Below are 13,012 nucleotides of genomic sequence, written 5' to 3' on the forward strand. Positions count from 1 at the left end.
GTGTGTGAGATACTCCTATACACATGACTGATATCCTGTATAATGGTGTAATGGCTCCTCCATGTGCTTCCTGGTGCTGGCGCCCCCTGCAGCCTGTCTGTGTATATAGGAGAGATGCAACAGCTCCAGGATGCAGACATGTTATAGCAGAACATGTCAGGTACTTGTGTAGCTGATGTCTGTGTCTCTCACATGTGTATTAGGAGGATGCAGCATGTCATCAGATGCAGCACAGACAATAGCAATGCTTTACTATACATTACACACAGACATGAGCAGGGGGGGAGGGGAGGGGGAACGGGGGTGACATCACTGCCTCTGACCATGTGACCAGCCTAATTTATATAATAAAGAAAAGATGATTTTAGAATGATTAATGTATGATATGACTAGATAAAGGCTGACTGAGCCAAATAGTGACAGAGACCTGATGACAGGTGTCCTTTAAAGTGGTTTAAAGTGCAAAGACCTAATATTTTGCTTCGCTGTGGGGTTGTTATCAATAAGTTACTACTTTGTTACTACTGTAAGAGATTTTTATCTAGGACTCAAAACAGTCCTTCATGTGACTTTTCGAATTAAACCTTTATAGCCAAAAATGGCTTCCCGGTACCGGGATGAGAAAACACACTAAGACACACCAGTCTCTTAGTAAATGCAGAACTCAACTTCATTAATGCGCAGCCACATATATAAAACACATAAAATCATCTGCATAGGGGCGTAAAAGGGTGATAGAATACTGCAATGCTATTGGCCATAATGAATATACCAAGACATCCTCTCTAAGACATTCTACCAAAAGGTGGTAGAACTATGCACTGTTTTCTCTGAGGCCTTTATATTATATTATAGTTTATATTATCCCAGCTACAAAATGTACAGAGAATGGCTCCAAAAGCTTCCTGCTAACCAAAACAAGATAAGGGGAAGCAAACAGGCTGAAAGACAACTATCTCTCACAAGTGTCAAGGAGAAGCTGGCAAACAAGCCAGCAGGATACATAAAATGTCTGAATCATGACATGGGGGTATAAGACTAAAATGTTGTCTACTTCATCCAAGATGGCACCTGTAAAGGAATAGATCTCTTACACTACTAAGCACACATTGAGTAACAACTTTAATTCATTTGGTTATTAAAATGTGTAGTAATATCTTTGTGTGTGGAAATACATTTATATTCTCTGATTGTAGCTGGACTTCTGGTGCACTGGAGTGTGAGATCTATTCACTGAACACAGTACAGCCCCTCCTTTCCCCCCATTGTCTATCTTTCCACAGTCTCAATGCTAGGAAATATTGCATATGAGAGAACTATAATCCTTGTGGTTGTAGAACTGGTCATACACTTTAGATAGATGTAGTCGATGTAGAAGCCGGTTAGTTTGGCCAACCGTTATCTCTCCCCTTCTCCCACCATACAGATGCATGATGAGTGGAACAGGCATGTGTTCTCTAAAGGGTGGGGGGATACCTAACAGCTTGACTTTTGTTTCCCTTGATAATTGCTGTTGAGAAGAGTTAGGACAACACCATTAACGATAGTCAGCCGGCCCTAATATCATCACCTTAGGGCCAAATTGATTTAACCCAACCAAGGCAGTGTCCATTATAGGCATCGTTGACAGTTATGGATTTCTATAAAGACTGCAATTGGGCCTCTCCCCTAGAGTTTCGTCCCTCTGTTTAGTATCTCTCCATAACTCCTCTATGGTTGTATGCGCTATACCTGCAAAACTGTCATAGTAGCTAAGGTCGAATGAAGCTTTCTCAAGTCCAATTTATAATCTTAGAAGATTTCCTCAACTTTTCCACTGCACGGAACAACCTTATTTTCCACGTTCATCATTTGTTCCCTTCATTTGGCCCCTCTCCAATGAACAATTGTCAGACAATTCAGAAGACGGTCATGGGTACACCCTCCTCCCTCCCTCTGCAGGTTGAGTTTTCTAGCTTTGGCTCCAGGCGACTAATCTCCGTCTAAGATTATAGCCTAGTTTCTCATCATAAGAGGGCTGACCTCGCGCCCTGAAAGCTTCCTCATATATTATAAATGGTCCTTAGTTTGGTTTCTAATATTTTCATTACAGCTTCCTTGCAACATCTTGTGGCTTCTTGATTCAATTCTTAGGGTCCTTCGCAGAATTTTGTGATTTCTAGGAACAAATACAAAATTTTCATCGTGATATCATGGGAATTTGTGTTTTATGTTTTTCTGTTCTGTGATCCTGGACCTGTACTTTACTTATTGTCATTTTTAGTTTTTAGACCCTCTGCCATGCCTCACCAAAAGGTCTGAATCAATTTCGTTAACTTAAGTTTCAGGATGCATTGCTTCAGGGTTAGTCTAAGACTAGAGATGAGCGAGTATACTTGATCGAGCTTGATGCTCGTTCGAGTATTAGGGTACTCGAAACGGCTTGTTGCTTGGACGAGTATCTCGCCGGCTCGATAACGAGCATTTAGTTAACGAAACACAGTGAAGAACATTGAAGAATACAGTGAAAACAGTGAACACAGGATCATTTAAGTGAAGAACACATTGAAAGAACACAGTGAAGAACACATTGCAGATGTTTCCGTACATCTGCTAACTTATCCGAAGACACGCATGCCGAACGGTGTTCTTCACAATAGTATGTGAAGAACAATATGTGTGAAGAACACATTGCAGATGTTTCCATGCATCTGCAATGTGTTCTTCACACATAGGGGCAGATTTACTTACCCTGCCCATTCGCGATCCAGCGGCGCGTTCTCAGCCCTGGATTCGGGTCCGGCCGGGATTTATGAAGGTAGTTCCTCCGCCGTCCACCAGGTGGCGCTGCTGCGCTGAAAAGCATCTGAACGCGCCGGAATACACCGAGCTGGACCAGGTGAAGGTAAGCGCTTCCCAAGCGACACATTTTCGGTTTTTAAATGCAGCGGTTTTTCCGAATACGTCGGGTTTTCGTTCGGCCACGCCCCCGATTTCCATCGCGCGCATGCCGGCGCCGAAGCGCCACAATCCGATCGCGTGCGTCAAAATCCCGGGGCAATACAGGGGAAATCGGCGCAAATCGGAAATATTCGGGTAACGCGTCGGGAAAACGCGAATCGGGCCCTTAGTAAATGACCCCCATAATGTTCATCACACATATTGTTCTTAATATATTATTGTGAAGAACACCGTTCGGCGCTCGTGTCTTCCGATAAGTTAGCAGATGTACGGGACATCTGCAATGTGTTCTTCACTGTGTTCTTTCAATGTGTTCTTTCAGTGAAAACATCTGCAAACATCTGCAATGTGTTCTTCTTTAGTGTTCTCTCAATGTGCTCTTTCAGTGAAAAATGCTCGAGTCTCCCATTGACTTCAGTGGGGCTCGTTATTCTATACGAGCACTCGAGCATCGGGAAAAGTTCGACCCGAGTAACGAGCACTCGAGCATTTTAGTGCTCGCTCATCTCTATCTAAGACCAAGTAGGAGATTACTACAAATTGAACCTCTTTTTCTTGATATTAGTTGACCCATACTTACCCTCGAGCTACTCTTTGGTCACTGTATGTACCTATGATTCCACTTTATTTTCTAGACTCCATGACTGGACATTTAATTTGTTCTTCCTTTCATGTTGAAGCCTTTCAACTGATTATGTATTGTTATGTACATTACTTTATTTGCTGATTTTACTTGGCCTATATTTGGTATTCCAATCACATTGAGATTGTCTTTGACTTCTTTGTGTGCTAGGTCATTAGATTCGACTGTTGCTATTGGCTTATGTATACATTGTTTAGTCATCTCTGAAGACTTTATGATCATACTTCTGGTACCTCCTATAACATATAAAGTTTTATAATAAGTAGTAGTATTATAGGAGTAATAGCGTTTCTCTTTGCATTTATGTCGAATCTTTATGATTGAACAGTAGCTCTCCGAAATCTTCAAAATGGCTGACCAATTTTTGATATCCTCCAAATAAAGCTTCAATGAATCTAGGGGCGCAGGAATTTTCCTTACCAGTAGTCTTAATATTTATGAGCTATGCTCCTTTGTCTATACAGTACAAAGATTATTTTGTAGTGTTCAGGTGTGTGGGAGGAAATATAAGAAAGAATAAGAGGAAAGCAAAAGCTTGATGTAGCTGTCGGCCTCCAGACCTGCAAGGCCATTGTGCTAAGTTCTTCGAGAAGAGGAATATTCCCTCTGTACTAATCCTGTTAGTGATGTTCTCTTTTTCTACTATTTGTCATCACCCCTCCCCCCCCCACCACTGTTTTCTGTAAATCATAATTCTAAGCAGAAGCAAAGCGGCTTCTAATCGGCACAGAATGGGATTGTATATGCTGAACATTACTGTCATGCCATCACTCCTGGCTCATTAAGACCATTATCATTTCTGGGCCATTGTATCGACCAGTGATTCATACAGAACGGAGAAGCTGACGTTATATGATACTTGTGAAGTATTGATTGTCTTTGTTTCTCCTCTGTTCGCAGATGGGCAGATTGTAAAGCTATTACCAGCCCCATCCCATCAACTCTGAAGACGGCATGGAGCAGACCATCTCCATTTCATCACTGGTGAATCATTTCAACTTCTTTTCTTTATTTGCGTTTTTAAGCTGTTACATATATAATATCGAATATTAATGTATGTATTTGTTATATATTAAAATATATCTTATTACAAATTAGAAAATATTCTGTATAAAAGAGTCCATACCAGTGGCGTAATTAGGAGAGACAGGGCCCCCTAGCAGGCTACTGCATGGGGCCCCCTTCCCACTTTAAAAATATACATATTAGTATACTCACACATATAAATACACTCATGTGCATATACACATACATACAGTGCCATATGCAACATACTCACATACAGTGTATACAGACACCATGTACACATCACAGATACTGCATATATACATCACAGTATATGTCATATACATATTATGCTGGACATGTGCAGTACAATATAGATATAATGTTGCACATCCTCCATTCTTTATTGTGTCAGGTCAGATGACGGGGCCCCCTGACACTGTGGGCCCCATAGCGGCTGCTATGGCTGCTACCTCTGTAGTTACGCCCCTGGTCCATCCTACGTGGTTGACCTTGTTCTTTTTCATTTCTATTGAAAACTATAAAATATGCAAATGCTAGTTTAAGGCTGACAAGGCATGTTAACAGCTCCAAAACTTTTATGTCGGGTTTCTTCCCATATGTTACTGTATGTTCTTGCTTGCTGAACATTTTTATGGTATGTAAGACCTTCCAAAGATCAAAACCGTAATATTATATAATTTTTATATAGATTATGAAATTATATATTTACTTAAGAGTTCCCATACCTGGACAGAGATTCAGGTTTGCTTACCAAGCCATCACACCCCCACCCCACGTGGAGTAACCGGTGTGGGTTCAGTACCCGAACTGGAACAAGTCCACTCATCCTTAATGATCTACATTGCTCGTTGTTGGATGACCTAATCTCATAACATGTCAGCCTCACAATGGCGGGAGAGGGGTACGGTCATAATTCTAAAAGTGAGTATCTTGAGAAGTACCATATATATATTTTTTCTATATATATAGTTTTTCTTTGGAGAAACCCATTTAGGTCCTAGCTGAGCTCTGATAATGCAGTGGGACCATTATTTTTTTTCAGTGACATCAGATTTGTATACATTGCCTGGTAGAAAGAAACATCTCCCCAAAATGCCAATCATCTGAGCCAGCAAGGAATGCTGGGGGATTTCTTGAAGCTCTAAACAATAATACAAGATTCTTAATGTAAGATATGTACAACATTACTCAAGATTCTCAACCTCATCCTATATGCCTGTGGATCTCTGTATAATGGTATTTATAGGAGAAAATGGGGCAGATTTACTTACCCGGTCCATTCACGATCCAGGGGCGGGTTCTCCGACGCTGATTCGTGTCTTCCGGCGATTCACTAAGGTCGTGTGCCCGATGTCCACCAGGTGTCGCTGCTGCGCTGAAGTCCGCCGAGGTACGCCTGAGTTCACCAAGCTAGGCTGGGTGCAGGTAAGTGCGTTTCAAGCGACACATTTTTTGTAAAAAAATACGGTGGTTTTTACGAATCCGACCGGTTTTCCGACGGCCATGCATGCCGTCGCGTGCCTGCCTGCACCGATGCGCCACAATCCGATCGCGTGCGCCAAAAACCCGGGGCAATTCCGTGCAAAACGGTAATTTTCTGCCAACCCGGCGTAAAAACGCAATTCGTGCCGTTAGTAAATGACCCCCAATGTGTCAGATATTATTATAGAAAAATAGGTTCTGTAGAATCAAGTAACAAAGCAACGATCCTCTTGCATATTGTAGGCACCCAATATTGGTCTGGCAGATTTCTTCAGAATAATTTTTATTGATTGGTGTAAATTTGTATCCTTATTAAATGTATTTTCTGTAGAAGAAGTTGGCAGCTATGCCCGATCACACGGATGTATCCCTGAGCCCCGAGGAGCGTGTCCGCGCCCTGAGCAAGCTGGGCTGTAACATCACCATCAATGAGGACATTACGCCCAGGCGCTACTTCCGTTCTGGAGTAGAAATGGAGAGAATGGCCTCTGTGTATCTGGATGAAGGGAATCTTGAAAATGCCTTTGTTCTCTACAACAAATTCATCACGTGAGGATTTTAAGCTGTTTTCTGTAGACCTTTATTTTCCCAATTCCTGCTATAGTTTGTGTAATCTCTCTTATGTTACAGATTGTTTGTGGAGAAGCTGCCTAATCACCGAGACTACCAGCAATGTGAAATCCCAGAAAAACAGGTTATTTTGAAGGTTGGAATTATTATTTCATAAGTTCTCACATATCTTTTTCTATATTTTTATAAACCGGATCATGTTCCTTTAAAATACAATGGTTGTTAACAATAGAAAATGCACCAAAAAATTCCTCTTTTTTTCATATCGCACTCTGTTGTGAGACCCAAAACTGTGACCTGGGAGATCACCGATGTTCTGTCTGTCACATGTCCGTGGTGTTCAGTTTCATTCTAAAACTTTAAAGAGAACCTGTCACCAGAATGGTACCCCACTCCCCCCCAAAACCAACAATGCCTGCTGGAAAAGGTTTTATAAGTCCTCCCCGTATGAAACCAGTAGCCAGAACAGATTTAGTACACCTTATTTGTTTAGCTTACCCAAGCCCCCATGGGTTCCCCAGGATTGTCCTTTAAATGAATGGCATCCTGTCTGCACTTCAGTCCAATTCAAATTAATCCAAACCAAGCAGATCTGCTGTACCATGTATAAGATATCCTAAAAAAAAACAATGTTGGAGTAGCACAGTGATGTATAGGTTATGACCCAAATTAAGATGCAAGCCTTAGCCAACCAGAATCACAGGTAAGTAAAATGTTTCCTGAAAAAATGCATTTTCAAGCATGCCATTCAGTGGCTGAAACGCTGCACCTTAACTTTGGGTGAATAAACACCTTTTCTTCACCAGGAGAGTTGGCTCTCTGCATTTTTTATGTATACCGTATTTTTCGGACTATAAGGCGCACCGCATTATAAGGCTCACCATCAATACATGCCTGCTAAAATGTCTAGGTTCATATTTAAGGCGCACCGGACAATAAGGCGCACCTGATTATAAGGATGAATGACCAGCAGGTGGCAGACCTGTGCACAGTACAAGGGAGCTGTTGTCTGTAAGTACGGTTCATATTTAAGGCGCACTGGACTATAAGGCGCACCTTTGATTTCTGAGAAAATCAAAGGATTTTTTGTGCGCCTTATAGTCCGAAAAAATACAATAATATATGCTATGTTTTTGTCTATGAATCGCTCCATCCAACTTTTATGGATTGAAAATTGGCGCCATAAGCATTCATATCGAGTTAACTGAAGTAGCAAGACCCTTGCTCAGCCTCCTCTTCATCATGGAATCTCATCCTCATGATTGGGGCAACCCTTTCATGGAAACATTTTTCCCACTATAAATTACCGTATATTCCGGCGTATAAGACGACCTGGTGTATAAGACGACCCCCCTACTTTCCTGTTTAAAATATAGAGTTTAAGATATATTCGCCGTATAAGACTACCCCTTTTCCAACGCATACAAAACACTGGTAAAAATTAAAAAAAAAACAGATTTGAATTTAACATGGTCCTTTTTTTAATTTAAATTCTTATGACATGCAGGTATATAGCCGGAAAACTGTCGCTCATAAACATAAGGCATACAACAACAACATTACCATTACAGCACAGCCCCCAGTAGTATACAGCACAGCCCACGGTAGTATACAGCACTGCCCCCGGCAGTATACAGCACAGCCCCCGGCAGTATACAGCACAGCCCCCAGTAGTATACAGCACTGCCCCCGGTAGTATACAGCACAGCCCCCAGTAGTATACAGCACAGCCCCCAGTAGTATACAGCACTGCCCCCAGTAGTATACAGCACTGCCCCCAGTAGTATACAGCACAGCCCCCAGTAGTATACAGCACAGCCCCCAGTAGTATACAGCACAGCCCCCAGTAGTATACAGCACAGCCCCCAGTAGTATACAGCACTGCCCCCAGTAGTATACAGCACTGCCCCCAGTAGTATACAGCACAGCCCCCAGTAGTATACAGCACTGCCCCCAGTAGTATACAGCACAGCCCCCAGTAGTATACAGCACAGCCCCCAGTAGTATACAGCACTGCCCCCAGTAGTATACAGCACAGCCCCCAGTAGTATACAGCACAGCCCAGCCCAGCATTAAAAAAAAAATAAACTTATATACTCACCCTCCGGTGGCCCCGATGTGCTGCGCTGCTCCCCTGATGTCCGCGCCGTCTTCTTTCTTCTGCTGGGCGCCGCCATTGATCTTCCCCGGCAGGCGCCTAGTATGACGCGCCGCTGCTAACGTCATACTAGGCGCCGCCCCAGGGAAAGACATGGCGGCGCCCAGCAGAAGAAAGAAGACGGCGCGGAAGACTGAAGACGAGCCGCGCAGACATCGGGGCCAGAATCGAGGGTGAGTAGACATCGAGGGTGAGAATGCGCCGCTATCGCTGTGAAAACACCCGCGATCGGTGCTAGCACTATGCTGCAATATGCAGCAAAGACTTACCGGCTATGGAGAGGGCTCGGCCCGTGAGCCCTCTCCATGCACCGGGACCCAACCGCCGCCGTGAATACCCGGCGGGCGGCGGGGTTACCGGCGTATAAGACGACCCCAGACTAGACAGAAGATTTTTCTGTCTTCAAAAGTCGTCTTATACGCCGGTATATACTGTATATGGGACACCCATGCATATAAAAGGACTCTACTACAGGCAGTTCCCGGCTTAAGAACACCATCCAGGCTACTCCTAGTTACAGATGAACCTCTGTGCCCATTGTGATCTGGATGCTATGGTCAGCTGTAAGAATTATCTAAGGTGTCTGCAATGATGTTTTTTTTGTTAATCTTTGTTCCCATGGCAACCCAAAATATTCAAAATCCAGTTTTGACTGCAGCTCCACTTACAAAATGTAAACTTTCTGGCTTGCATACAAATTCAACTTAAAGGAAATTAACCACATGGATTTAGTGGTTTTAACTCCAGCATACTTACCCTACTGGCTCAATTGGCTGGAAATTATTCACACCTTCCTTTGGCTCTTCCCTTCCCCTGCTGCTGACAGCCAAGGGAGCCTGAATGGGCTTCTGTGATGTACACAGGAGCCCCTGAGGCTTATTTGCATATTTTTGAAGTCCTTTTTTTCAGGAAAATAATTAACAGATAAATGAAGAATGGATCCTGTTTCGGGGTCACACACCAGCAAGTAAGTATGCTTGGGTTACAACCAATAATTCCATGTGATTGATTTCTTTTAACTCATCCCCATCCATCCCCATATGAAAAAGGTAACATTTTTTATTTTAAACTATCCATAGGTGTAAAAAAATGCAGTAAAATGTTTTGCACAAAAAAAAAGTTACTGTGCTTAGACCTGTAAGTATGAAAAGTCACTAAAAATGCCCCGGCCATAAAAGCCTTTTAAGGTCTGGTCAAAAGTGGGTGAAAGGACATCTACCACCAGGATCAATGATTGTAAACCAAGCACACTTACATCCTTGTGAATGCCCCCTCTGGCAGGATGTCCTCTTCTTAAGTTTCCCTTGTTTTTAAGAATGAAAGGCTTTAAACATTATGCAAATGAGCCTGAGGGGCTCCAGGCTCTGTTAAATTATAATTTTTTTTTAAAACTAGGGAATAAGAATCTTAAAGAAGAACATATCCTGCCAGAGGGGACAAACACCAGTATGTCAGTGTACTTGGTTTACAATTCCTGAACCTGGTGGTAGATGTCCTTTAAGAACAAACCTACATACGCTATCTTGTTTGTAATTTGGTGACTGGCATTATTTTGGAATATTACAAGATGTCCGATACTATAAAGTAACTCCCTTTTTTTTTTTTCTTAAAGAAATTAAAAGAGGTTGCATTTCCAAGGACAGATTATCTAAAAAAAGATCTTCTCAAGAAATATCATCTGGAATATCAAGACTATATGAAAGATATTGTAAGTCGTACAGAAAGTCGATATTAGATTTCATAATTCTCTTGAAATAGGAAGAAGGTCATGTACAGGTATTGATGTGAAATGTGATACAGATGCTTTATCATGAAAATAAGCAATATATTCCTTTAGCTACATCCAGGCGGCACTCAGCCCTTAAAGGGGTTGTCCGAGAGTTGTAAAAAAAAAAATTTAAAGGTGGCTGGAGGGGGCTGCTTAAAAAAATAAAGATCTACTTCCCTTCCGGCGCCCTCCAGTGTCCCGCGCTGCTTTCGCTCCGGTCCGGGCGCCATGTAAACAAACATGGCCGCCGGAGCAGCGCAGGATTCAGCTTCTGGCCGGCCACTCCTATCCGTCCTTATTTACAGCATTGTGTATGGGGGCCGGAAGGTTGTCAGGTCCGGCCGGAAGCTGAATCCAGCACTGCTCCGGCGGCCATGTTTGTTTACATGGCGCCCGGACCGGAGCGACAGCAGCGCAGGACACTGGAGGGCACCGGAAGGTAAGTAGATCTTTATTTTTTTTAAGCAGGCCCCTCCGACCACTTTTACTTTTTTTTCATAACTCTCGGACAACCCCTTTAACATGGCAATGTTGGAATAGAAAAGCTAAATATAATAACATGTTTCAGCATTTATAAAATAGAGGGTAACCTTCCTGCCATTTTAGACTATTTATACTCCACCTACATATTTGGACAAATTATAAGGGTCCGAAAGAATGTAAAAAGGACTCCCATTGACAGATTTTCACCCATTAGCACTCTACAGAAAAGTGTGCGTGGTCTAAAAGGTAAATTTTCTGGCATAAAGTAAGTCAAAAATTTGGTGTAACCTTCAATTGGAAATTTTATAGGATCCTGCTGCCCGCTAGGTCTTAAGCTGCTAACCCGCAGAACTGCATTTTAATACATCTTTGCAGTCTGTAAGAGTTTCCTCTTTTTCCAATCACTTAAACTACTAGGAGCGCCATAAAAAAATCTAATCTGTCACAACTGTAGTAAAATTGGTGCATTGCCTGTGAGAATACTCCTCCAAGAGGATCCAGAGCAGTGATGGCGAACCTTTTAGCGGCCGAGTGCCCAAAGAGCAACCCAAAGCCCCCCTTATTTATCGCAAGGTACGAAACAAAAAGTAAAGCATCTTACTGCTCCCTGTTCTTCAACAATCATATTGGCCTCCTGAGGACAGTAACACAGTAGAAAGATGGGAATTTTTCATCATTTTAGCTTCTTTCCAATGTCCCTCTGTACACAGAGAATCGTGGGCCCAGCAGAAGGTCCTCCAAAGATAATTCGGCCCTCACAAATTCTCCCTCTTCCTACAGTCCCAAGTAGCGAAGTAAGTATCAAAATATGACTGAAAGCAGCATCTTTTAAGTTTCTTGGAACTGTCTGGTGTCTGGCCCGGGTGCCCACAGAAAGGGCTCTGAGTGGCACCTCTGGCACCCGTGCCATAGGTTCGCCACCACTGATCTAAAGGTTCTGCTCATAGCATCCTAAAGCTGTAGTAATAGTGAGTCTTGCATAATGTAAGTGCACCAGTCCATAGTCATAGTCCAGAGTCACTTCAGTGAGAATTGGGCTCCAATGGTGAGTGCAAGACGCAGGGTTGCCATTTGCATACTCTAAGAATGCAAGAAAAGAAGGGAAGACTGTTTTTAGCCACAGTGGATCTTGAAGAAGTCCAGTCTTCTCCTAAGCACCAGATAGTCTGAGTTGTACATGACAGCTTACACATTTTAGACTGGCGTCTCCTTGTATATGTGACTATGAAAAAGTCTACACACCAGTCTAAAATGCATAAGGAGACTGTCGCAGTCTAGAACCTTTAGACTTCAGCGTTCTATGGATTGTAACGGGAAGTTGCTTTAAAGGAAATCTACCACTAGGATGAAGGATTGTAAACCAAGCACACTGACATACTTGTGTGTGCACCCTGTGGCAGGATCTGCTCTTCTTTAAGCTTCTTATGCCCTGTTTTTTTTTAAAAAGGGATTTAAATTATGCAAATGGAGCCCCACAGACTCATTTGCATAATTTTCAAAGCCTTTTTTTGTGAAAACCAGGGCATAAAAAGCTAAGTGAAGAGCAGATCCTGCCAGAGGGGGAGCACACAAGTATATTAGTGTGCTTGGTTTACAATCCTCCATCCTGGTGATAGATTTCCTTTAAGTTTTATTCTATATCCTTATCACGGAGACCAGGATATCCAAGACAGGGAGGCAGGTTCAATTCTTTATTCACATGTGGACAAGTGCAACGTTCCAGCTAACTCAATGTAGCCATTTTCAAGCATTGTGAGACTGTGTCACAAGGCGGGTTTAAATTCCCCCGCAGGATATGACATCATAATTGATTAATAGCAACAAGTGAAATAGTTTTACATATCGGTGGTGTTATAAGTGTACAAAATACAAAAGTGTATACTAGCAGCTAAGTGCAATACAATTTGACACATTTCAGTGTAAATAAAATTAGATACAA

The 13,012-nt window shown here is 42.5% G+C and overlaps 2 protein-coding genes across 5 annotated transcripts in view; one reads left to right on the forward strand and one right to left on the reverse strand.

Moving 5' to 3' along the window:
- ANKRD22 (ankyrin repeat domain 22) overlaps positions 1 to 13,012 on the reverse strand; it is an 83,939-nt gene that overhangs the window by 70,450 nt on the left and 477 nt on the right. The gene's annotated exons all lie outside the window — the stretch shown is intronic.
- Positions 1 to 13,012, forward strand: part of STAMBPL1 (STAM binding protein like 1) — a 59,288-nt gene that overhangs the window by 29,310 nt on the left and 16,966 nt on the right. For 3 of the 4 annotated variants that reach the window (XM_072130859.1, XM_072130861.1, XM_072130860.1), the window contains exons 2-5: positions 4,484 to 4,567; positions 6,426 to 6,643; positions 6,725 to 6,800; positions 10,435 to 10,530. In XM_072130859.1, coding sequence (XP_071986960.1) covers positions 4,538 to 4,567; positions 6,426 to 6,643; positions 6,725 to 6,800; positions 10,435 to 10,530 — 420 coding nt within the window. In that variant the 5' untranslated portion in view covers positions 4,484 to 4,537. Of the gene's footprint in view, positions 1 to 4,483; positions 4,568 to 5,654; positions 5,780 to 6,425; positions 6,644 to 6,724; positions 6,801 to 10,434; positions 10,531 to 13,012 lie in introns of those variants that run through there. The other variant, XM_072130862.1, reaches the window with a different exon arrangement.

Source organism: Engystomops pustulosus, chromosome 11 (assembly GCF_040894005.1).
Source record: "Engystomops pustulosus chromosome 11, aEngPut4.maternal, whole genome shotgun sequence".
Classification (NCBI taxonomy): Eukaryota; Metazoa; Chordata; class Amphibia; order Anura; family Leptodactylidae; genus Engystomops; species Engystomops pustulosus.